At 46.7% G+C, this 22,211-nt stretch overlaps 1 protein-coding gene across 9 annotated transcripts in view; it reads right to left on the bottom strand.

Moving 5' to 3' along the window:
- The window catches only part of EIF4ENIF1 (eukaryotic translation initiation factor 4E nuclear import factor 1), a 39,665-nt gene extending 20,727 nt beyond the window's left edge, over positions 1-18,938 (bottom strand). For 4 of the 9 annotated variants that reach the window (XM_018060928.1, XM_018060932.1, XM_018060935.1 and 1 more), the window contains exons 1-6: positions 18,663-18,733; positions 17,631-17,750; positions 5,193-5,266; positions 3,105-3,232; positions 1,782-2,068; positions 1,347-1,548 (exon numbers count right to left, since the gene is read on the bottom strand). In XM_018060928.1, coding sequence (XP_017916417.1) covers positions 1,347-1,548; positions 1,782-2,068; positions 3,105-3,232; positions 5,193-5,266; positions 17,631-17,723 — 784 coding nt within the window. In that variant the 5' untranslated portion in view covers positions 17,724-17,750; positions 18,663-18,733. Of the gene's footprint in view, positions 1-1,346; positions 1,549-1,781; positions 2,069-3,104; positions 3,233-5,192; positions 5,267-17,630; positions 17,751-18,219; positions 18,338-18,364; positions 18,526-18,662; positions 18,734-18,843 lie in introns of those variants that run through there. The other 5 variants (XM_018060931.1, XM_018060933.1, XM_018060930.1 and 2 more) reach the window with 5 other exon arrangements.

Here is a 22,211-nt window from a genome sequence, read left to right as displayed (position 1 = left end):
AAGTGCACTACACGCTCAAACTTTCATTGGTCACCATATATACAGTACCTAGCACTGGGCCCAATATGCCAGGCGCTCAACACACACCGTGTTAAAGCCACGCAGGCAAAGAATGCTTCTGTTTTGTTGACGGCAACACTCCTGGCACTGTGACGTGCCTGCAAAGAACTCGACATACCGAGCTCAACGGAAAGCTAAAGTGCACACATCAAGGGGCTCAAAGGCACTCACTGGCCCTCCCCGTCCTTTCATCCCTGCAGCCAAGACGCAACTACAGGACATGTTCATCTTAAAGACAGTCGCTAGGGTAGTTAACCACTGGGGGTGACAGAGTCGGGAACCCTGGATCCCACTTGAGGCTCTGCCATTAAACCCACGGGGCCGGGTCCCCGCTGTTACCTCTTTCCAGGCCTGTCTCTTTTTGCATCTGTGAGCTGAGGAGGTGACACTGAGATATTTCGCTACTTTTGGTTCCTCCCTTGTTGATACAGGAATGGCTGACAATCGTATTTCATCTTAGTTAAGAAAAAGATTGGCTTTTTCTCACCAGAAGCCTGATCTTTTAGGTGAACAGATTACACTTGGTGCTGTTGTCTTCGCCTACCTGAGACAAGACAAAAGCATCTCTCAAAGGCAGTTTAACCGCAAAGACTTTCATGCTGCCCCCTTGCCTCTTCACTGCTTCCTCCCAAGACCACCAGCCTGGTCACTGCCCTGAACACGACTATAAGCCCCACCCTGCAGCAGGCATCCCTCACACTTCAGCTCTGGCTTCTTCAGTTTAGCCAGGGAGGTGCCTGAAAAAGTGAGTTTGGGAGAAGCCAAGTGACAGCTGACTGGGAAGGCCTACCACCACGGTGAGGGAGGTGGGCTCAGAAGCACAAGCATCTTGCTCAGCTTCACTACTCACTTCCTCAGTGTCCACCTATGGAGCCACCTACGTCTCCATTTGCTCATCTGTAAGATGGGTACAACAGTATCTACCTCACGGGGTTGTTAGAAGTAGGATTCTATAGACAAAATGCTGATCGTGTGTCCAGTATACACGTGCTCAATAAACGAGACCCCTGTTATTTCTACCACATACTCTTACCTTTGGGGGCCCTTTCGTGTACACAGTGCTCTTACTGGGTGGGGGAGGCTGTTCTGTTTAGCCCTGCAGGCAGACACAAGTCAAGGAGACAGACACACAGCCCACACAGCGAACTCACGCACAGGAAGCAGCTTCACTGGTAAAACCGCGCCGCTCCTAACTCTGCTGCCTATCTCCAAGTGTACGGTTAAGCCAGCTATAAACACGTCTCACTTCAGAACAGCGAGCTTTCCCTCCCAGAGGTTTTGCTGACCTTCCTTCACAGAGGCTGTTCGTCGCCTTGTCCTTTTTCTCCCCTTATGGTCTTCTTCCAGTATCTTATCATCAAAGCCCGTCAGCTCAATGGTTTCAGACTGACTCGTGGGTCCAGCTGAGAACCACTCTGGTTCTTCTTCTGTGTAGGAATCGTTTCTTCTACGCTCACCAAAGACACGCTTACTATCCACAAACTCCCTCTGGAAAAGGACACAATGCAAAATAAAAAGTAAGATTCTGGTCAAGGCATTTCTACCTCAGTCCAAGTCTTGATGAGTTCAGCGATGCTCGGTAGTGCGATGAAGCTGCTCCCCACCCCAGCTCTCGGCTCCTCCCTCTGGACTAAGAATGGGCCGTGTTCACCCGGCATCACCGAGTGAACTGGAATAAATGCAGCGCACACACGAGGAGCCAGAGGATCTGGGAGACAAACCCGGAAACGCTTGTCCTTGTAGTCCCTCTCGCGGTCTCTGTCTCTTGAGTCTCGCAGGTCCTTCTCGCTAAGACGGTGATCTTTCTCAAAGGTCCGAGCAGAGATGATCCTCCCGCTGCCGATCCTGCGTCCGCCAAGCAGGCGGAGCCCGTCGCCGTCTTTCTCCAGCGGGCTTCCCGAGCGCCGGGAGCTGACGGCTGCCGTCACGTGGCAGCCCCCTCCAAAGCTGCGTCTCTGTGGGCTGAGAACAACATCTAAGTCATCTTCCTTCACACGCTCTCGTGGATCTGCAAAGATGCCAGAAAGAGAGAGTCAGGTGAACCAGCAAGGGTAGTTCTCCTCCCGGGGTGGGGCGTGTGTCCGTGACTGGTGGCCACTGGGGTCCTGGGAAAGAGGCACCACTGAAACAGCCAGAGAGTTCGCATATTTTTAACAAAGGTTGGGCCTTTGGCTTCATCTCTCTGGAGGAAGAAGTGTACTTCATAATCAATAACCTTCCATGATTAATCTCTACAATCCTTTAAACTAAATTCTTTCTTTTTTGGGGTTGTACAGCATGATATGCAGGATCTTAGTCCCCGTGTGTGTATTCAGTCGCTCAGTGGTGTCCAACTCTTTGTGACCCCCTGGACCACAGCCTGCCAGGCTTCTCTGTCCATGGGATTTCCCGGACCAGGGATCAAACATGCACCCCCTGCAGGGGAAACGCAGAGTGTTAACCACTGGACGGCCAGGGAAGTGCCCTGACTAAATTCTTATCTGTATAATTATTAGCAAATGTTTCGTCAATTAATAAACTATAGTAGGTGTCAGTATTTGAAACAGTAACTACTTTAAAAGTTAAAGTCTTTCTTCAACAAATGGTATTGAACAGCTGACTATCCATATGCCTTATCTTCACATTGCTATCACACTGTGATACAAAAATTAACTCAAAGTGGGTCACAGACATAAATGTGACCCTTAAAACTACAAAGGTTCTAGAAGAAAACAGGAAATCTACGACAGTGGGTTTGCACAATTTTCTTAGGCGTTGACACCAAGAGCACAATCTACTTGAATAAATGATAAACTGAGTTTGATCAAAATCTAGAACTTCTGCTCTTTTACTGTTCAGAGAAGACAAAAGCAAATCTACTCACCACAGCCACACAGGAGGGCTATGATTTTACTTGCCAGCTAATCATAAAGGAACTGTTAAGTCAGTTTTCTGATAATGGTACTTTCTCCCAAGGCCTAACACTCTCACAGCTACGGATGAAGCCAGAAGCGAAGGGCACCGCCTCTGAAACCGTGGCTCCCACCTCTTGGGAGACTGCTTACCTACTATCCTGCGCACCAGGGAAGGCCGGTCCGTGTCCAGCTCTTTCTTCAGGCTTTCTGCCGGTGAGCTCCGCCCTGAAGCTGGGTAGAGGGAGGCGTGCCACTTCTCAGGGTCCCAGACACCATCACTGCAAGTCAAAGGGCACCACGGTTCAGCTCCTGCGCCACAAACTACACAGGCAGTCCACCTTCTGCTACTGCAGAGGACAGGCTATGGGACCCCTTTCTACTATAAAGCTTCATGGTGGCCATCAGAACGGCTCCCTCTTTCGAAATAAAACAACTAACAAATTCTGCAGTGCTTTGCTATTGTTCATGTAACAGCAACAGACTTGAAAAGCAGTGGTCTGCGAGTAAGTGTATCTACCCCTGTCCTATACCAACAAATGCTCCCTAAATATTGATTACTCAGTTTACTGAACATTAGTACAGGGAGGAAAAAGTCCCTCAATCTTCTCACTAGAAGCAGCCCCTGGAATGCTTGGTGTACAGTCCTCCAGAATTTTTAGGGAGTCTTGGGATTTCTGTCGAAGGTGCGTAGTCTAGGTCTGATAATGTTACTCCCATGCTAATGATGGGGTGGCAGGTGGTGCCGTGTGCTGAGCAGAAGCTCTGGAGCCTAATGATCTGGTACCAAACTCCAGCTCTGCCATCACTGACTGGGACCTCCAGACCCGTTACTGAGCTATGTCCTTCAGCCTTGTGCAAAAAGGACTTCTGCACCCCCAGGTCAGACCAGGCTGTGCTGCACACTAGCACCGCACCCTGCTCTTGTCCTTCACAACCTGTCACGGTGGTCACAACAGGCTCTCAGGAGTATCTGTATCCCGGCACAGACCCACAGTCCAGGATGATGGTATGATCGACAGCCCCTGACACACACTGCTTGCCACGCAGCAGGCAGCAACGCAATGTTTCTTCAGTGAGTCAGTGAACTTCTAGGTCTCAAACTCCTCATAAGGAGGTATTACCTATCAAGGATCACCTGGAGTGTAAGAACCCAATAAATCTTAATTCTCTGAGAGAAAAGAAACAGCAGAATGAGAAGCCCTTTCCTCTGTCTCTTCTTTTCATCATTATCAATATGATTAGGCACAATGTCTCTATTTCAGGATTAAAGCAAGTACAAGTATTTTATGCCAAGGAATAGCTATAACAAGAAAATTCAACTTGAGGCATAAAAAACCCATTACAGCTTTAATGAAGAAAAAAAAACCCCAAAACCAAAACTCCAGCTAATCTGAGACTCAGCAAAAAATACTAACCAGCTGGAAAAGCCATTATTCAAGGATCACCCTTACCAGGGGTAAGTGGTGTGGAGTCCAGATTCAGCACCCCTATGAACTGTCCATATACAAAAACTTTAAAAAAGCATGTCCTATTTTAACCAAACAATTAAACACTTTATATTCTTAAAAAAATGTGGGCCAATATCAAGTATTTACCTTGATATTTAAGTGACCTTAGAGTCTTAAGATAACTATAAGAAATGCAATGTAGGGTTATTCTAAGAGACTTTCAGACCATTGTTAGCTATGGCCTTCTCAAACCAAAGCTTTCTACTTCTTTTGAGGGAGCCCAAGATGCAAAAGAGCTAAGCTGATTAGCCTAATGGTTCTCCTGTTTGGCGGGGAGGGGGCTGATAAAAGGCTCAGAGCTCTACTGACCATCCTACCCGAGGCAGGCCCTTGAAGAAGGACCCTCAAAAGCGTGTGCAAAAATCACTGGCAGAGAGAAGACCCTGGCTGGGGCTCCGGTCTCAAGTCAGCTCTGCTTTGTGGCTACGCGCCTTCGACCAAGGCATTTTCTAGTTTTAGCTTCAACACCCGTTAGTTGAAAGGGAACCGGTTCAGATGTCCCTGGAGTTCCCTGCAGCTTATATCTCTGAATTTTAGCTAATCAATAATGAAGCCGATAAAGAAGACAGTGCAGTGAGATGCCACTTATGTTCAAGCTTACTCGCAACGTATTCGTGTGGAAACCCAATGTCATTACCCCTGAAATCTCCCCACTTGTTAATTCTAGCAAAACAATACAACTCTTAATTTACTAAGTTTGGTGTAACAAGAAGCGGACCCCCATAAATACCTGTCGTATTTCTCAGAGAGGCACGAAGGCCTCTGTTTGGAATGAGGGCGTTCTTTAATATCCAAGAGCTCCTCCTAGAAAGAGAAATTATACGGTGATTTTGAGCAATGTTTCTTGGGTCACAGACTTTCAACTTACTTTTGTCACCAGGAACTCAGTGTCTGCATAAGCAGTTCACACAGTTCTTACTTATTTACACCCTGGCTTACTCCTGAAAGGACAAAGTTGGCTCAAGGTTCTCAACAGCTGCTCAGGCGTAATTGGCAAATGATGTAAGCGATCAGTTTATTGCTAAAACACATTCTCTCATAAACTTCCATCTAATAATATGCTCCACACACTGAACGCTGATAAGGCATGGTAGCTTCAGGCTTATATAAAATGTTCAGCTAACCTGACTAGTCTTAAATGCATCAGAATCCAACTTACAAGGGGACAGATTTTCTTTTTATTGAATAGTGAAATTGCAAGGGGAAAAAAAGCATCCCAAACACACATATACCATTTATCTGGCGTACGTGTCCTTAACAGTCACAATCCCTCTCCTTAACTATTTTGATGCACAAACTGAGAGCCTCTTCAAACTGGCTCCGGTATCCTTTTGACACACCTCATCATTTTGAATTTTTATTTATTTAAGCCGTGATGCCTGCCAAGCAGGATCTTAATTCCCCAACCAGGGATCAAACCTGCACCGCCTGCAGCAGAAGCACAGAGTCTTAACCACTGGACCACCAGGCAAGTCCCCCATTATTTTTAAAAAAGCACATTTTTACTTTCTGCATTACATGTACCCATCCGGTCCTAGTCTTAGAGTCAGCCATTTCTCTGAGAAATCCAAGCTCGTTTAAGTGAGAATGGTGTAAGAATTTGAGGTTTGGTAACTCGGTATCCTCATTTGCTTCCAGGTGGAAAATGAGAAAAGAAGAGAAGCTAAAGGCAAAGGAGAAGAGGAAGGATATACTCATCTGAATGCAGACATCCAAAGAATAGCAAGAAAGATAAGAAAATCTTCCTCAGTGGTCAATGCAAAGAAACAGAGGAAAACAAGAGAATGGGAAAGACTAGAGATTTCTTCAAGAAAATTAGAGATCCCAAGGGAACATTTCATGCAAAGATGGGCTCAATAAAGGACAGAAATGGTATGGACCTAACAGAAGCAGAAGATATTAAGGACAGGTGGCACGAATGCACAGAAGAACTGTACCAAAAAGATCTTCATGACCCTGATAATCACAATGGTGTGATCCCTCAGCAGAGCCAGACATCCTGGAGTCCAAAGTCAAGTGGGCCTTAGGAAGCATCACTATGAACAAAGCTAGGAGGTGATGGAATTCTAGCTGAGTTATTTCAAGTCCTAAAAGATGATGCTGTTTAAGTGCTGCATTCAAATATGCCAGCAAATTTGGAAAACTCAGCAGTGGCCACAGGACTGGAAAAGATCAGTTTTCATTCTAATCCCAAAGAAAGGCAATGTCAAAGAATGTTCAAACTACGGCACAATTACACTCATCTCACATGCTAACCAAGTAATGCTCAAAATTCTCCAAGCCAGGCTTCAACAGTATGTGAATCGAGAACTTCCAGATGTTCAAGCTGCATTTAGAAAAGGCAGAGGAATGAAAGATCAAATTGTCAACATCTGCTGGATCATAGAAAAGCAAGAGAGTTCCAGAAAAACATCTACTTCTGCTTCACTGACCATGCCAAAGCGTTGGACTGTGTGGATCACAACAAAATTTGGAAAATTCTTAAAAGAGACGGGAATATGAGACCACCTTACTTGCCTCCTGAGAAATCTGTATGCAGGTCAAGAAGCAACAGTTAGAAGCGGACACGAAGAATAGATTGGTTCCAAATTGGAAAAGAAGTACGTCAAGGCTGTATACTGTCACCCTGCTTATTTAACTTACATGCAGAGTACATCATGTGAAATGCCAGGCTGGATGAAGCACAAGCTGGAATCAAGATTGCTGGAAGAAATATTAATAACCTCAGATATGCAGATGACACCACTCTTATGGCAGAAAGTGAAGAGGAACTGAAGAGCTTCTTGATGAAGGTGAAAGAAGAGAGTGAAAAAGCTTGCTTAAAATTTAACATTCAATAAAGTAAAATTATGGCATCTGGTCCCATCACTTCATGGCAAATAGATGAGGAAACAATGGAACAGTGACAGACTTTATTTTCTTGGGCTTCAAAATCACTGCAGATGGTGACTGCAGCCATGAAATTAAAAGACGCTTGCGCCTTGGAAGAAAAGCTATGACGAACCTAGACAGCCTATTAAAAAGCAGAGCCATTACTTTGCCAACAAAGGTCCATCCAGTCAAAGCTATGGTTTTCCCAGTGGTCATGTATGGATGTGAGAGTTGGACCATAAATAAAGCTGAGTGCTGAAGAACTGATGCTTTTTGCACTGTGGTGTTGAAGACTCTTGAGAGTCCCTTGGATGGCAAGAAGATCCAACCAGTCCATCGTAAAGGAAATCAGTCCTGAATATTCAGTGGAGGAACTGATGCGGAAGCTGAAGCTCCAATACTTTGGCCACCTGATGTGAAGAACTGACTCATTTGAAAAGACTCTGATGCTGGGAAAGATTGAAGGTGAGAGGAGAAGGGGATGACAGAGGATGAAATGGTTGGATGGCATCACCGACTTTATTGACATGAGTTTGAGCAATCTCCGGGAGTTGGTGATGGACAGGGAAGCCTGGCATGCTGTAGTCCACAAGGTTGCAAAGAGTTGGACACGACTGAGCAACTGAACTGATGTTATACACACACACGCACCTGCTCATATAGACGCATATACACAAAACCATTGCCGCCTTTTTATATAAACATTTTCAGAGTAAACTAAAAATAGCAATTCCCAAACTTTCAGTACGAGTAAAATGCTACAACTGCTTTGCGAAAAAGCACATACCACTGTACCAGGGCCTCTCCAACACCCTTGTCACAGGCCTCAACAGAACACTTGCTGCTTGTCTGATCACCGCTTCCCCTGTCTTGGGGTGAATATGGAGGGACAGAGCTACTCTCTTAGCCTTTAGGAATCACTGCACAGAAGCATGCCATGTGTGTCGTCACACACCTGAGGCACCTAAATGTTTTCTCCATGACAGCAAAATGCCTGAGAATAAGAAGACATTTTAGTTTTAATACCACGATATCAATCAGGCGTTTACATTTATTTATGATTCACTTATGAATTGTGTCTTATTAATTGGGTAGAAATACCTAGAAAAATTGGGAATGTTGAGATAAACAGAATCCCAAATATAAGAAAATGTCTAGAGGCTACTAAAAATTCTAAAAAAACTGTCAAAGCACTGACATACCACCTGCAAACTGGCAGTAGCAAGTGGAGTCCAGTGAAATCTGTGTGGTGAGCAACGTCAGGAAGGCAGGAGGGACACAGCTTGGTGGTGAGGGGACCAACAGTAGTTATGGCGACAGAAGATGTAACAACACAGAAATCCTAAGAACAAGAGGGCTTAAAACCTTTTCCAGTAAAAACAGGAAGGACCTTGCAATATAGGAAATACTTATACACACACTGCAGGGAGAAAACCCTGCAATTCTCTGCTGTTTGAAGCAGCCCAAAGATGAGCACACACCCCTCACTTCACCACCCACAAATCCAATGTTAAAGAGCCCCAGCATACTATTAAACCAAGTGCAACGTACTTCATCCTTAAATAGGTACATTCCCAATACACAAAGTTTCTAAACAGTGTGGCTCTAAAATGTTTTAACTCCAAATAACAGGGAGCCCAAGTAATAGGTGTTCTCTATTACTACTATTGCTGTTTGCTGAAATGAGATACCATTTCATGTCTACCAGGACGGCTGTTTAAAAATAAAAAAGAAAAGAAAATAGTGTTGACAAGGACTTAGAGAAACTGGAGCCTTCTATCACTGCTGATGGGAATGGAAGATTGTGCGGCTATTGTGGAAAATGGTGGCAGTTCCTCAAAAAGTCAGACACATGACCCAGCAATTCCCCTCCTAGTTATACACCAAAGAGAACTGAAAAAGTATAAACCTATACAGCGCAACAGGCAGCAATAATACAGAATGAGTTCTGATACAGTATGAGCCTTGAAAGTACTACGTTAAGAGAAAGAAGTCAGACGCAAGAGGCCGCATACTGTGCGACCCTCTCTACGCGCAGCTTTCAAACTGGGCACACCCTCAGCGTGAGAAAGTAGGCTGGTGGTCGCCAGGCGCTGGGGGAAGGGGGCTTTGGGCGGTGGCGGCCAGTGGCTGCAGTTTGTGTTTGCGGAGCCGAAACAGTCTCAAATTAGATAGGAGTGGTAGCGGTGCAAGTTTTCGAATTTACTAAAAAGCACTAAATGGTACTTTTTAAAAAATATTTTATTTATTGGACACACTGCATGTAGGATCTTAGCTCCTCAACCAGGGATCGAACCCATGCGCCCTCCATTGGGAGTTCAGAGTCTTAACCACTGGACCACCAGGAAAGTCCCTAAATGGTATATTTTAAAAGGGGTGAATTTTATGTATGTGAATTCTATCTCAAGAACAAAAGAATTTTAAGCAAACTAAGAGGTTCAGTTAGCAAAGGTTAATGTTTTACTCTCTTTTTACAGATCTATCACTCTAATTACGGATTAATAAACAGCAACGACTCTCAGATACAGAAAAGAGGCTCAGATTGGTAAAAAGGTTTTGCCTTTCTCTCCCATATTATTCTAGTTCTCTATTGACTGTATGCTTGGCACGTACTAGGTGTGAACGCTCAAGTGACTGTACAACTTGACAGGCATGTACGAGCGCGAAGGGGAGTTACATGCACACAGTTTCAGGCACGGAGGGTGGTGCATGTGGGCACCAAACATGCCAGCAGCGCCACCCGTGCCAGGGTATGCCTCTGACCAAATGCAATGGCCAAAACACAGTCCACCTGTCTACAGACGATGAAGAGTCATTTACTTTATTAACAGGCCAAGAACTGGGAAAACAAAACAATTTTTGGATTGTAATAATTGCTGGAAATAACATCTTTCCATAACATCTTTAAACATCTAGGTCAAACTATACACTGTTCTTGAGAGTAGGGCCTTCTTAAACCAGTCTCACAGCATCAAGGAAACCACATATAAACACATTTGTGCAATTTCTGCAATAAATGTTCATCTCCAATGGCAATCCAAAGACCTCCACTGGAACCTAGGAGGTTAAGAAGTAGCACTTTAAACCAAACACGTTTCTCAAAATGTGGCCCAACATCCACCCCAACGTTTGGGGAAAAATGAGATCTTCCTCATGGGATTTAGAGAGTTAAACCTGTCAACCTTCAGCAATGTCTCAGCTTGCTTAAGGTGGTTTCCCAGCCTGAGAGGACCCAGCGCGTGAGTGGGGAGGAGAGGAGCCATCAGCTAAGGCAACACGAAGTCTGCCCTTTCATAACTGTCCACACAGCACTTCCTGTGCGCCGGGCTTAGTGGCCAGCACAGGCAGACGACTGCTGTCCCTTGGCCCCACTGCTCTCCAATCTCTCAAGAGATGCCTTCTTGAGCTCGCCATCTCAGGAGTTCTTAACAGCAATTATTCCTGGAAAGGAATCTCTCTCGGATACTTTCAAAGAAAAGCTTCAAGTTTGGCGAAAAGCAGAATACTTCAGAGTGCTCATTCTGAACTGAGTATGTTCCTTTGCTATGAGTACTTCAGGAGGGGATGGGAGATTACCCTTTTGTAGAGTTCTGACAACGTACAGAAACTTGCATCGAGGACAGATTTACTGGAACGATCATCTGGTCAAGAGAAGAGTTATTATCTGAGACCTTACTTTTTCGCATAAGTGACTAAAACCTGACTGGGCAAGAATACGCTGCTAATTCCCTAAGATCCCAGGCCCATAGAAGCGTAAACGTATTTTCTCAGGTTTAGCAGCCTTCCTTAAAGAAAATGTGTCAAGCTTTCCCAAACAATCTATTTGGGAACTACTAACGTGGGCACCCACTTTCAGTGATCAGAATTAAAGTAGAAATCAAATGATATAAGCCCAAAGCAATAGATAAAACTTATACAGTTTCTGCAGAAATCTTAAGCATTCTGTTGACAATCTGACATAGAATTTCACACAAGTCACTTAGAGAGATGTTCTTTACTTCTGTGAGCTGAGTTTAATTCATACGAGTAAGATGGCCAGGCTTTTTTTGGGGGGGCTGTGCCCTGTGGCATCAGGGATCCTCGTTTCCCAACCAGGGATCAAATCCATGCCCCTGGTTTTGGGATGAGGGGTTCCAACCACCAGACTGCCAGGGAAGCCCCCGAAGCCCAATTGTTTACGATTACCGTGGATATTTCTATTCCACTGTTAGCTGTCCAAGCGCCCTGGAAGTGACCCAGTACCTTACCTGTGTGCCTGCTCTTCCTGAAGAGGGCAGATGTCCCTGGAACAGCATTTGGGCTGGGTCACTCTTTGACCTCCTCTCCTGGTCCCCACCCTCCACACACCCACTAACTTTGGGCTTGGCCCGTGAGGCTCTCAGATGGTTGCTGACTGACCTGATATCTCAATCTGTGAGTCACATGACTTTTCTGAAAGGCTTAGAAAGCTTTTAAAAATAGCAGTGGGGTACTGGCATCCAGAGATGACAGCCGGGCAATGGAAAACGACCGACACAGGGTGTGTGGGATTCACTTCCCCATCCCCCACTCATGAAGTCTGCTGCAGGGGCACCATTCAGAGCAGGTCTTACAAGCAGGCCAGGGTTCAAACTAGATCCTGTAGGGCCCTGTAGGACGCAGCACCTGGATTCAACACAAGCCTCTAATGGCGGCTGATTTGATGCACACACTTTCTTCTACTGAAAGAATTCATGTGAAGATAAGAAAATGGAAATAGGAAAAAAAATAGGAGAGCCTGCTTTTTCTGTTGATCTGGCCAACACAATAAAAATAAACCTTGGCTTTTAAACGTAACTGATAAAAGCAATGTAAAACATGAAGTAAGCAAGTAAATAAGTACAGAAAGAAGCTTAGGGAAATCATTTTTAGGGTAGAAGCACTGTATCTGCAATACTGCCTTATGGCTCCACATTAAAATGGAGACGGTCACTGTGGCGCACAGAAAGCAAGCGAGTGGGCCCGAAGCCGGTATCTGAGGAAGCTGCCTTTCGGTGCTTCTCCCTACCCTTACCATGTCATGAGCTGCTTCTAGCACTTGGTGCGTGTCAGGCGCTTCTCTAAGCACTTGACATCCATTTTCTCATTTATTCTCCACAAAAATCCTATGGGGCAGACACTGTTCTCTCTGCACTTCACAGAGGACAAGGACGAGAGTCAGAGAGCTGAGACTATGGCTGAAGGCAACACGGGTTAAGTGAGCGGCAGAGTGGGGGTCCCAAACCAGGCAGCGGGTCTTGGCGGCCCCCTGCTCTCTCTACTGGTTCTCCTGGAGGATGAAGGAAGGCACCCAACCCCTCCCAGCAGCTCTGTCACCAGTGCTGGGTTTGTCTCCGTCCACTGAGACCACGAGGAACCCCGAACAAACTGCCAGCTCCCTGGGCAGGCTTCCCCTGGGCCAGCTCCTCTCAGAGCACCTTTCCTGAATCAAAGGCCCTGCCCACAAATGTCTGTGTCCCAATTTCCCATTGTGAAATGACTGGCTCCTTATCTAGCCAGAAGTTCCCACCACGAGCAAGGAGAGGATACCCAAGGGGGCAGGGGACCGTGAATCCTGACTTTTTCCAGATGATTCAGAATTGGAACAGGTAGGAAAGAGCACTAGCAAGACAGTGTCTGCGGTGGTATCAGTCAGCCCCCTCTAAGAACTTCCAGTTAGGTTTTCTGGACAGCAGAAACTTTAACATGGTATCGTGATTTTTTGTACTGTAATTCTGCTTTCCCCAATATAAACAAGCAGCCCTATTTTTATGCTAGCTTAAAAGTTTGTAGCTTAGTGCCTCACTGAAATGCCACCTATTAACTCAATTTACGATGTACCCATGAAGCTGTCGAACGAGATCTCGGTATAGTAAAGACTTGACTATCTGACTACTGATTTCAACCTAGACTTTAAATCAAAGGCTTGACTTCAAGTCCCGCAATTGATTCTAAGAAGGCCAGAATGATTACTCAAAGCAGTCCACTTCAGTTGCTTGCCTGTTTTCTTAATGATTTTCCCGGGCAGTCAGCACTTTCACTGCTGGGGCCCAGGTTCAATCCCTGGTTGGGAAACTAACATCCTCCAAGCCATGCAGCATGGCAAAACAAACACGCACGTGTGCAGAGAAACAAACAGAACAAAACCTAAGACCAAGACATCAACATGGCTGTGCCACTGTAGCCAGCCGCCCACCGGCCACAAATCAGGGTGGTTTCCTTTAAAGATCCTTACCCTGGCAAAAGGGTGCCAGTCAAGGCAATGAGGAGCACACAGGCAACTCAGATAATCCCACACCTACTTTCAGGCGGCAGATTTAACATGCATGCTTAGCACTGGTCAGCACCATGCTGAATATTCTAAGTGTCCTCTGCTTCTATTCCCTGTCCAACTGGCAAGTGACAGCATTCATTAAGGGGTCTGTGGCAAGCTACAGGAGCAAAAGAGGAACAGTACAAAGCATGTAATACTCTGATCTAAGAGAATCAGTTTATTCACTTGAAGGAAAAAAAACCAAGGATCTGAGCAGTGAGACAAGCATTTCTATTTTGTATTTCAGGCAAAAGATGCTATCACTAACTGAAGAGCAGGTACTACATCTCAAGAACTGGTAAAAGAGGACCTCTGAAGAAGGTAAGCAGCAGCTCCATGAGTCCCCAACTTTTTCCACTCGTAAGCCTCACTACCTCCTGTTTTCTAAACTAATGGTTCTCAAACCCGAATCTGAGTCAGAATTCTCTGAATTGCCTGTTATTCAGCCAGAGATGGCTGGCCCTACCCCTAGAGTTTGAGTCAATGCCTATGAGGTGGGGCTCAAGATTTTTATTTCTAACACTTTACCAGATGATACTAAACCATGGCCTCCCTGGGGGCTCAGATGGTAGAGAATCTGCCTACAATGCGGGAGACCTAAGTTCAACCCCTGGGTTGGGAAGATTCCCTGGAGAAGGAAATGGCTACCCACTCCAGTATTCTTGCCTGGAGAATCCCATAGAGGAGCCTGAAAGGCTAACGTCCATGTGGCGGCAAAGAGTAAGACATGACTGAGCAGCTAACACTTTTACTTTTGACTAAACGTTACTTGAAGCAGCACACTTTGAGAACCACTGTCTAAACCATTTTTAATCCATGACTTTTGATGTGGGATCCCGCTCTATAACTTCCCAAAGTCCTTAAACATAATGCACTCACTCAAAAAAAAAGGCACCATGTAAATACTACCAAATCATAGCTTTTGATTTTAGGAAAATGCCAATCTAGCAAAATGGACCTGAGTAGGTTTACACATTAAGGGCTCAAAACCCTCAAAATAGCAAGTGATATAATAAGTCTACTTATAACCATCCAAATTAATAATCACTGAGGCTTAGGAGGAGGCCTGAAAATTCCCAGTGTGACTCTTACATGAGTGCCTGAGACATGCATGGAGGCACAGCAGACACTAACTGAACCCTGAGGAGTAACTATGCACCTGAGTCCCTTGACAACATCAACACCATATTTCAAGTTCCCCACGGAAGACGAAAGCCCTGTTACTCAAAGCATGGTCCGTGGGCCAGCAGAATCGGCCCCACCTGAGAGTTGGTTAAAAAGTCTCATTAAAAGAGTTGGTTAAAGAGAGGCAGAAACATCACTAAATGCTTTATTTATTCCAACAGTTTGGTCCCAATAAGTAGATAGGGAGGAGGATGGCTCAAATATCATTCCAGGAGTAGAATCAACAGACCATTTACTATAGTGCTAAGAACACAGAACTGTTTTAAACTTCCTTCAAAAGAAAACAGGCTGAGTTTGCCTCAAACGCTACATAAAATTACCAGAGTATTGATACCCATGTATATGAAAGCACTAACCTAATACCCCAACACTACCCAATCGTGACCCTAAAATTGTGTGTGTGTGTGTGCTCGCTCAGTCCTGTCCAACTCTTTGCAGCCCCATGGACCGCAAAGCCTGCCAGGCTCCTCTGCCCATGGAATTTTACAGGTAAGAATACTGGAGTGGGTGCCATTTCCTACTCCAGGGATCGAACACGTGTCTCTTGTGTCTTCTGGAATGGCAGGCAGATGCTTTACCACCAGCGCCACCTGGAAGCCCCTATAATTGTCATTAACTAAGAACTCTTAAATGAGCCGGAAAGTACAACTATTTCTAAGTAACCTGCGTAGAGACCGTTGAATCTAAACAATCATTAACCGAAAAAATTTCTTTAAGGCACATTTATTTAACTGAGGCAGAATTCTGAGGCTAGACTGTCAAATACAGGCAATACTGAGCTTCTTATTCTTTACTGTAGACACTCACAAGTTCTACACTGAGAGATTAATAATATCTTAATATTATTATAATAATATCTTCCTAAAAATAACATTCATAAAGATGGATATACATTTTAAAAATGAAATACACACCTTACCCTCTAATCAAGGTGTGAAAATAATTCAACAGCTTCTATGCCTGGATTCTACAACATAATGTACCAGTCAGAACTTTTTCTCAAAAAGAACTGGGAGACCTGAATTCACATGAGTTTATAAAAGCACTTTCCTTTCTTTTAATAAGCCTTTCTCCATTCAGATTTCACTTGTCAACATTTTAGGTAATGAATTTAAGTTGTGAAACACTACTCAAGCACTCTCAGGTTTGAGGCAAACTATATTTGGGAAAACCAAACCTGAATGAAGAAGTCACGTGCTTTCTATCGCTGCATATTGTTATGCCAAAACAGATTGGGTTAAGATAGAAACTGACCAAAAACCTTTTACAAGTGAAAACACTCTTGTCCTCAAGATTTTTTTTTTATTGCTAAAAATGAATGTTACTCCAATAACATTGGGCATTTTATCAAGTGATTAAAGTACCCAGTGTTATTGAAGTAATATTCATTTTTAGAGAGTTAAAATTAGCTAGTTAAAAGCAGCAGCATCAGTGCACACAGAAGGCCCGAGTTTAAAACACGAACCAGTCAGCATTCTGGGAAGCCTGGGACAACAACCACATTAGAGTCCTTGATTGGGCTTATACAAGAGAAGTAACAGATACAAGGCCCAACTGGGGCATAACTCTTCCCACCAGCAGTCCCAAGCACATTTAATGTACTACAGCCCAAAACATTTCAGGAAACCAGGAAAGAATTAATGCTCTCATCAACTGCTTCAGAAATGGTCAGTAGCCCACAAGACAGTGAAGCAATAGCTTCAATAAACACATGACCTTGAGGTGATTCCTCCCCCGACAACCTCAGGAAAAGCAGGTATCTAAAGGAGCTGAAATCACCACAAGTCTTCAGCTAAGGGAAATACGATTAAAGTCTTACTTTCTTGAGTCCATATCCATTTTATAACAGCACGTAAAAAGAATTTAAAAATCTGGTTACCCCAGGCAAGCATACCAGAGTACTCCTGCGAGTTCAGCTCTCAAGGAAACATCGGCACAGAGGGCACTGATGTCTGCGAGGCACCCCAGAGCTGGAATCCTTCCTCTACGGCCGTAAGTCAGCCGCACAGCTGTTACAGAGTGTGCGCCAACACATTAGTTGCTGCTGTTTAGCTGCTAAGTCCTGTCCGACTCTTTGCGACCCCATGGATGGTAGCTGGCCAGGCTCCACTGTCCATGGGATTCTCCAGGCGAGATTACTGGAGTGGGTTGCCATTTCCTTCTCCAGGGGATCTTTCCCACTCAGGGATCGAAACCTGGTCTCCTGTTTGGCAGGCAGATTCTGTACCACTGAGTCACCAGGGAAGTGCCAACATATTCCGATCCACAAATTCACACAGGGAGGATCTGGGCAGCCTTCAGTGGAAGCCTGCTGCTGCTGCTAGGTCACTTCAGTCGTGTCCGACTCTGTGCGACCCCAGAGACAGCAGCCCACCAGGCTCCCCCATCCCTGGGATTCTCCAGGCAAGAACACTGGAGTGGGTTGCCATTTCCTTCTCCAATGCATGAAAGTGAAAAGTGAAAGGGAAGTCGCTCAGTCGTGTCTGACCCTCAGAGACCCCATGGACTGCAGCCCACCAGGCTCCTTCGTCCATGGGATTTTCCAGGCAAGAGGACTTGGAGTGGGGTGCCACTGCCTTCTTCTCAGTGGAAGCCTACTTAGGGGCAAATTTTAAAGTCTGGGTGTTTGTACTTTCAGAAAAAAAGTTCAAAGCAATATTTTACTAAGTCTAGTTAATATTTAGTCCACATAGTTAGTCAGAATGAGACTACCTCTTTAAAGGATACTAATGAAGTTTCTGCACAATGTTACCAATCTCCTCACCTATAAAGAAACATTATTTCATTAGTAACAAAGCCTACTTTTGTATAGCGATGCGGGGATCTGGAAGCGGGTTGCTTCTTCAGGTCGAGAAAAGCATCTCCATTTTCTGTTTCACCCACACTTCTATCCATGGCTCCTTGGTTGACAGTTTTTTGCACCTGGAAGAAATCAGCACAAAACTGTCACCGAGAACAAATAAATTTTTAAGAGTCCTCACTGTTTAAGAAACTGAAATTATCTCGGACTCCCTTTAAAAAACCCTTTCTATAAACCAGAACCCACTGGAAACAAAACCACTGGTACTTGGATATCTCTTATCGTAAAGAGCTCTAAGCATCAACAGGCTAAGGAAAGCAGAAGCGGAACGTGCCCAGATCAGGGGACAGCCTTTAAGCTGCTTTAATACAAAAAGAAACCGAGACTGGTCGCTGCCACTCGTGAGGGCCGTCCGGCGGTAGTGGGGAAGTTTCCCGAAGTGGGGGCAGGTAGGAGACGGGCTGGGATCGGGGAAGTCGGGCAGTGGGAAAGTGCCTGTCACTTGCCAATGGACGGCGCCAGCTGCCCCTTGTTACCGGAGGCAGGGGACTGGGGACGGGGCCACAGCTCCCCTCGCCCGGCCCGCCGCACCTGTGGACATGTCAGGGGCGCCCGTGCCAAGGAAGGGGCGAGCGCCGGCTTCAGATCCAAAGGGGCCGCGACCCCAACCCCCGGCCTCTCGCGCAGGCCCCGGCCCAGCAGCCGCCTTCGGAGGAAGGGCGGGGACGGTACTCACTGAGGGGAGGCGGGCCGGAGGGAGCGGGAGGGCCGAATCCCCCAGCCCCGGCGCCCCGAGCTGGAGCCGGCGCAGGCCCGCCGCCGTCCGCCCCGGCCCGGCAGGCTCGGGCCCCGCCAGCCCGCCCGCTGCCCGCCAGCCGCCCCGCTGGCCTCCGGTCCCTGCCCGTCCCCCGCGCGCGCCCCGGCGCTCGCGCTCACGCACGCGACCCCGGGGCTCAGCGCGCCCGCGCCCCTTCTCTCCCCGCGGGCCCAGGCGCGCGGAGCCCCGGACCCCGCCGCTGCCGCCCGGCCCTTACTGGTTGCCTCGGCCGCCGCTCCCCGCCCCGCCGCCCGCGCCGGCCCGAGAGCTGCTCCGCGCGGCCTTCGCTCTCGCCCCCCCACCCGCCCCGGCTGTCTCCCTTCAGCCGCCGTAACCGCGGCCCAGCCCTCCGCCCCTCCTCCCCGGCCCCCTCCCCCTTAATAACTCCCTCCACGCACCCGGGCCCCAGCACCGCCTTCGCCGCCGCGCGCCCGGATGTGAGGTGTCCGCGGCGGTGCCGGCCGGAAAAGGGAAACACGGCGGCGCGCTCCCAGGGCGCCGGCCCCTGCGTGCGCCCGGCGGCGGGGAGGCGGAGGCCGGGAGGCGATCGCGGCGGCGGGTGGAGACCGGGCCGGGGGCCGGGAGAGCCCTCCCGGATGCGCGCAGGCAGTCGTCGCGGGCAGCCCCGGGGAGGGCGCCGCGTTCCCACGCGCGCTTCGGGGCGGGGCGGCCGGGGAGGACGGGACGGGCGGAGCTTGGAGCCCACCGTCACCGCCCGATGGCCGTCCGAGGAAGGCAACCGGGACCGGGAAGTGGGTCGGGGGCTACAACCTGGGAACGCGGCGGCTGCTGCGTTTGCACGATCCGTTCTCGGCGGAGAACCCTGAGGCTTCGGGAGCGGGATTCTGTGTTAGGCGAACCTGGGAGCTTGGAGCCTTCCGGAGTGTGTTCGAACCTCGACCTTTTTTTTTTTTTTTAACTGGTGGTGTGATGTTGGGCAAAGCTCTGACTAAGTTCCGCTCTTCTTACTGAAATGATCTATGTGTATGAGGAATAAGCGAGATCACGCGTTGCTGTGTTAATAAAACTGCCACGGTTGCTTTTGAATGAGTTACGGGCGACTGACACATTCATTGAAATGTTCTTTCCCGCCCCGTAACCTGAATCTTTCCTTAGTCTGCACGGGAAGGGGAAGTGCAAGTGCTTTTGGCTGAAAATGAGATTGCAGATGTCAAGCGCTTAGTACGTAGTGCTGGGACCGGCAGACAAGGGCCACAAAGAGGCAAAAATATCAATATGATTCCCCTCCTCTGTGAGCAATGAGTAACTGCCGTGCTGGGAGGAAAGGTTTAACGGGGATCGCGTGTGAGCCTGGTCTGCAGGAATTTCACGAGCCCGTTTCTGCCTCGTGGGACCATGAAATGATACGTGACTGTGGAGGGAAACGTCATTTTTCTCGTGGAAGGATAGCGAAATCTACATATCTTTCAATGAGCCTGCTTTCTTTAAGCTTCACTTGTGAAATCAGCCCATTGGGCAGTGAGTGAGCTCTTGCGTTCCCGTCCTGAGTCTTGGCAGCAGAGAAAACAATTATGAAAACTTTTTTTGTCTGTTATATTGGGTAAAATGTGTTTTTTACAAAGTCTTCTATCCGCAAGCCACTATGGAGAAGTGGAGGCCTTTTTTTTTTTTTTTTTTTGAAGCTCTTAAATCCTGGCCCTGACAGTGTGAAACCATAGTTACTTCACCTTTGGAACCTGTTTACTCATCTATCAAAAAGAAACAGCAGTACCTACTTTTCAGGCTTTCAGTGGGAATTAGAGATGACATTAAAAACACTTCTGGTTATCTTTTGCTGTTTAACAAACAGTCCCAGAATTCAGTGGCTTAAATCAACATTTACTTGACACCAAATCTGCAATTTGGGGTGGTTCTAGCTGGGACAGCTGGTCTCTGCTCCCTTCGGCTTCAGCTGTAAGGTTGGGCACTAGGAACATCAAATGGCTCACTAACGTGGTTGTTGACGGTTGCTGGTGGCTGTCAGCTGGAACCAATGAAGCTATTGGCTGGAACACTTAACACCTGGTCTCTTGCGTGGCCTGAGCTCCCTCACACTGGTGGCTAGATTCCCAGCGCAAGTGTCCAGGTAGAAGAGGGCCAGACAGTCGTAAACTGTCTAGCCTAGCTTCCAAGTCACTCACTGTCTGTTCTGCCACATGCCAGTCTTTTTTTTTTTTTAAGATTTTTTTGATGTGGACCGTTTTCAAAGGTTTCATTGAATTTGTTACAGTATTGCTTCTCTTTTATATATATATATATTTTTAGCCAAGAGGCATGTGAGATCTTAGCTCCACAACCAGGGATTGAACCAGTAACCTCTGCATTGGAAGGCAAAGTAGAAACCACTGGACAACCAGAGACATCCCCACATCCCACATCTAGTCCTTCGATAGGAGTCACTAAGCCAGGCCTGTATTTAAGGGAAGAGGATTTAGACTGCTAAGTTGCTTCAGTTGTGTCCGACTCTGTGCGACCCCATAGATGGCAGCCCACCAGGCTCCGCCGTCCCTGGGATTCTCCAGGCAAGAACACTGGCGTGGGTTGCCATTTCCTTCTCCAATGCATGAAAGTGAAAAGTGAAAGTGAAGTCACTGAATCGCATCCAACTCTCAGCAACCCCATGGACTGCACCCTACCAGGCTCCTCCGTCCATGGAATTTTCCAGGCAAGAGTACTGGAGTGGGGTGCCATTGCCTTCTCCAAGGATTTAGACTACACCTTCAGATAGGACACTTTCATATAGGAAGAGTGTCACAGACTTTGCAGGCACATTTTTAATTACAAGTCATATATGAAATGTGCTCCAGGCATGGTAGCTATTATGATAGAGGCCTGGTCCTCTGATCTATCCTACTGAGAATGTACTCTTCCCCCGGGCTCTTCTTTAATGTATTGTAAAATGTTGTTCAATTTACTTTTTACCTCTCAGAGCCTTAATTTATCCTTACTAAAGGAGACAATTATTACCTAGGAATAAAGGCAATCATTTACTAAAGGAGAGCCATCTGTGAGCTCCTTTCACCTGTCATGTAAAGCTGCTGCTGCTGCTGCTGCTAAGTCGCTTCAGTCATGTCCGATTCTGTGCGACCCCATAGATGGCAGCCCCCCAGGCTCCGCCATCCCTGGGATTCTCCAGGCAAGAACACTGGAGTGGGTCGCCGTTTCCTTCTCCAATGCATAAAAGTGAAAGTGAAGTCGGTCAGTCGTGGCCGACTAGTAGCGACCCCATGGACTGCAGCCTACCAAGCTCCTCCATCCATGAGATTTTTCTAGGCAAGAGTATTGGAGTGGCTTGCCATTGCCTTCTCCACATGTAAAGCTAGATGCTTGCAAATCTTTGTTTCATTGTAGCTTTTGAATGTTACTCTCTTTGGCAGGAATGATAATTTGTAATTCCAAATGCCTCCTTTGCAACTAAAATGAATTTTCAAGTATCAGTATGGGAAATCCCTTTGAGAGAGTAAGAAAGAGATAAGTGATTTACTCTACTTATAGATTATTTGTAAAATCTTGGTTTAAGTTCAAATTCTTGTTTCACAGTTTGGCATCAGGGGACTCCCAAGTTTCAGTCCGTTAGGGAAATGAGCAGTTCAAGAACAGCAGAGAAGCAAATGGAAATTAGAAACCTAGAAATTTTGAGAGCAGCCTCAACTCATAAAGTTGAGATTACATCTCCACTGCTCTCCACCTTTCTAAATGGGCTTTTCCCTAATCAGCTTTTCTGTCTCCAAGGGTACTCCCTAGTTCCAAGAAAATAGGATTTGAA

Source organism: Capra hircus, chromosome 17, assembly GCF_001704415.2.
Source record: "Capra hircus breed San Clemente chromosome 17, ASM170441v1, whole genome shotgun sequence".
NCBI classification, from domain to species: domain Eukaryota; kingdom Metazoa; phylum Chordata; class Mammalia; order Artiodactyla; family Bovidae; genus Capra; species Capra hircus.
Note: the sequence above shows the minus strand (reverse complement) of the source record. Positions and strands in the feature narration are given on the sequence as shown.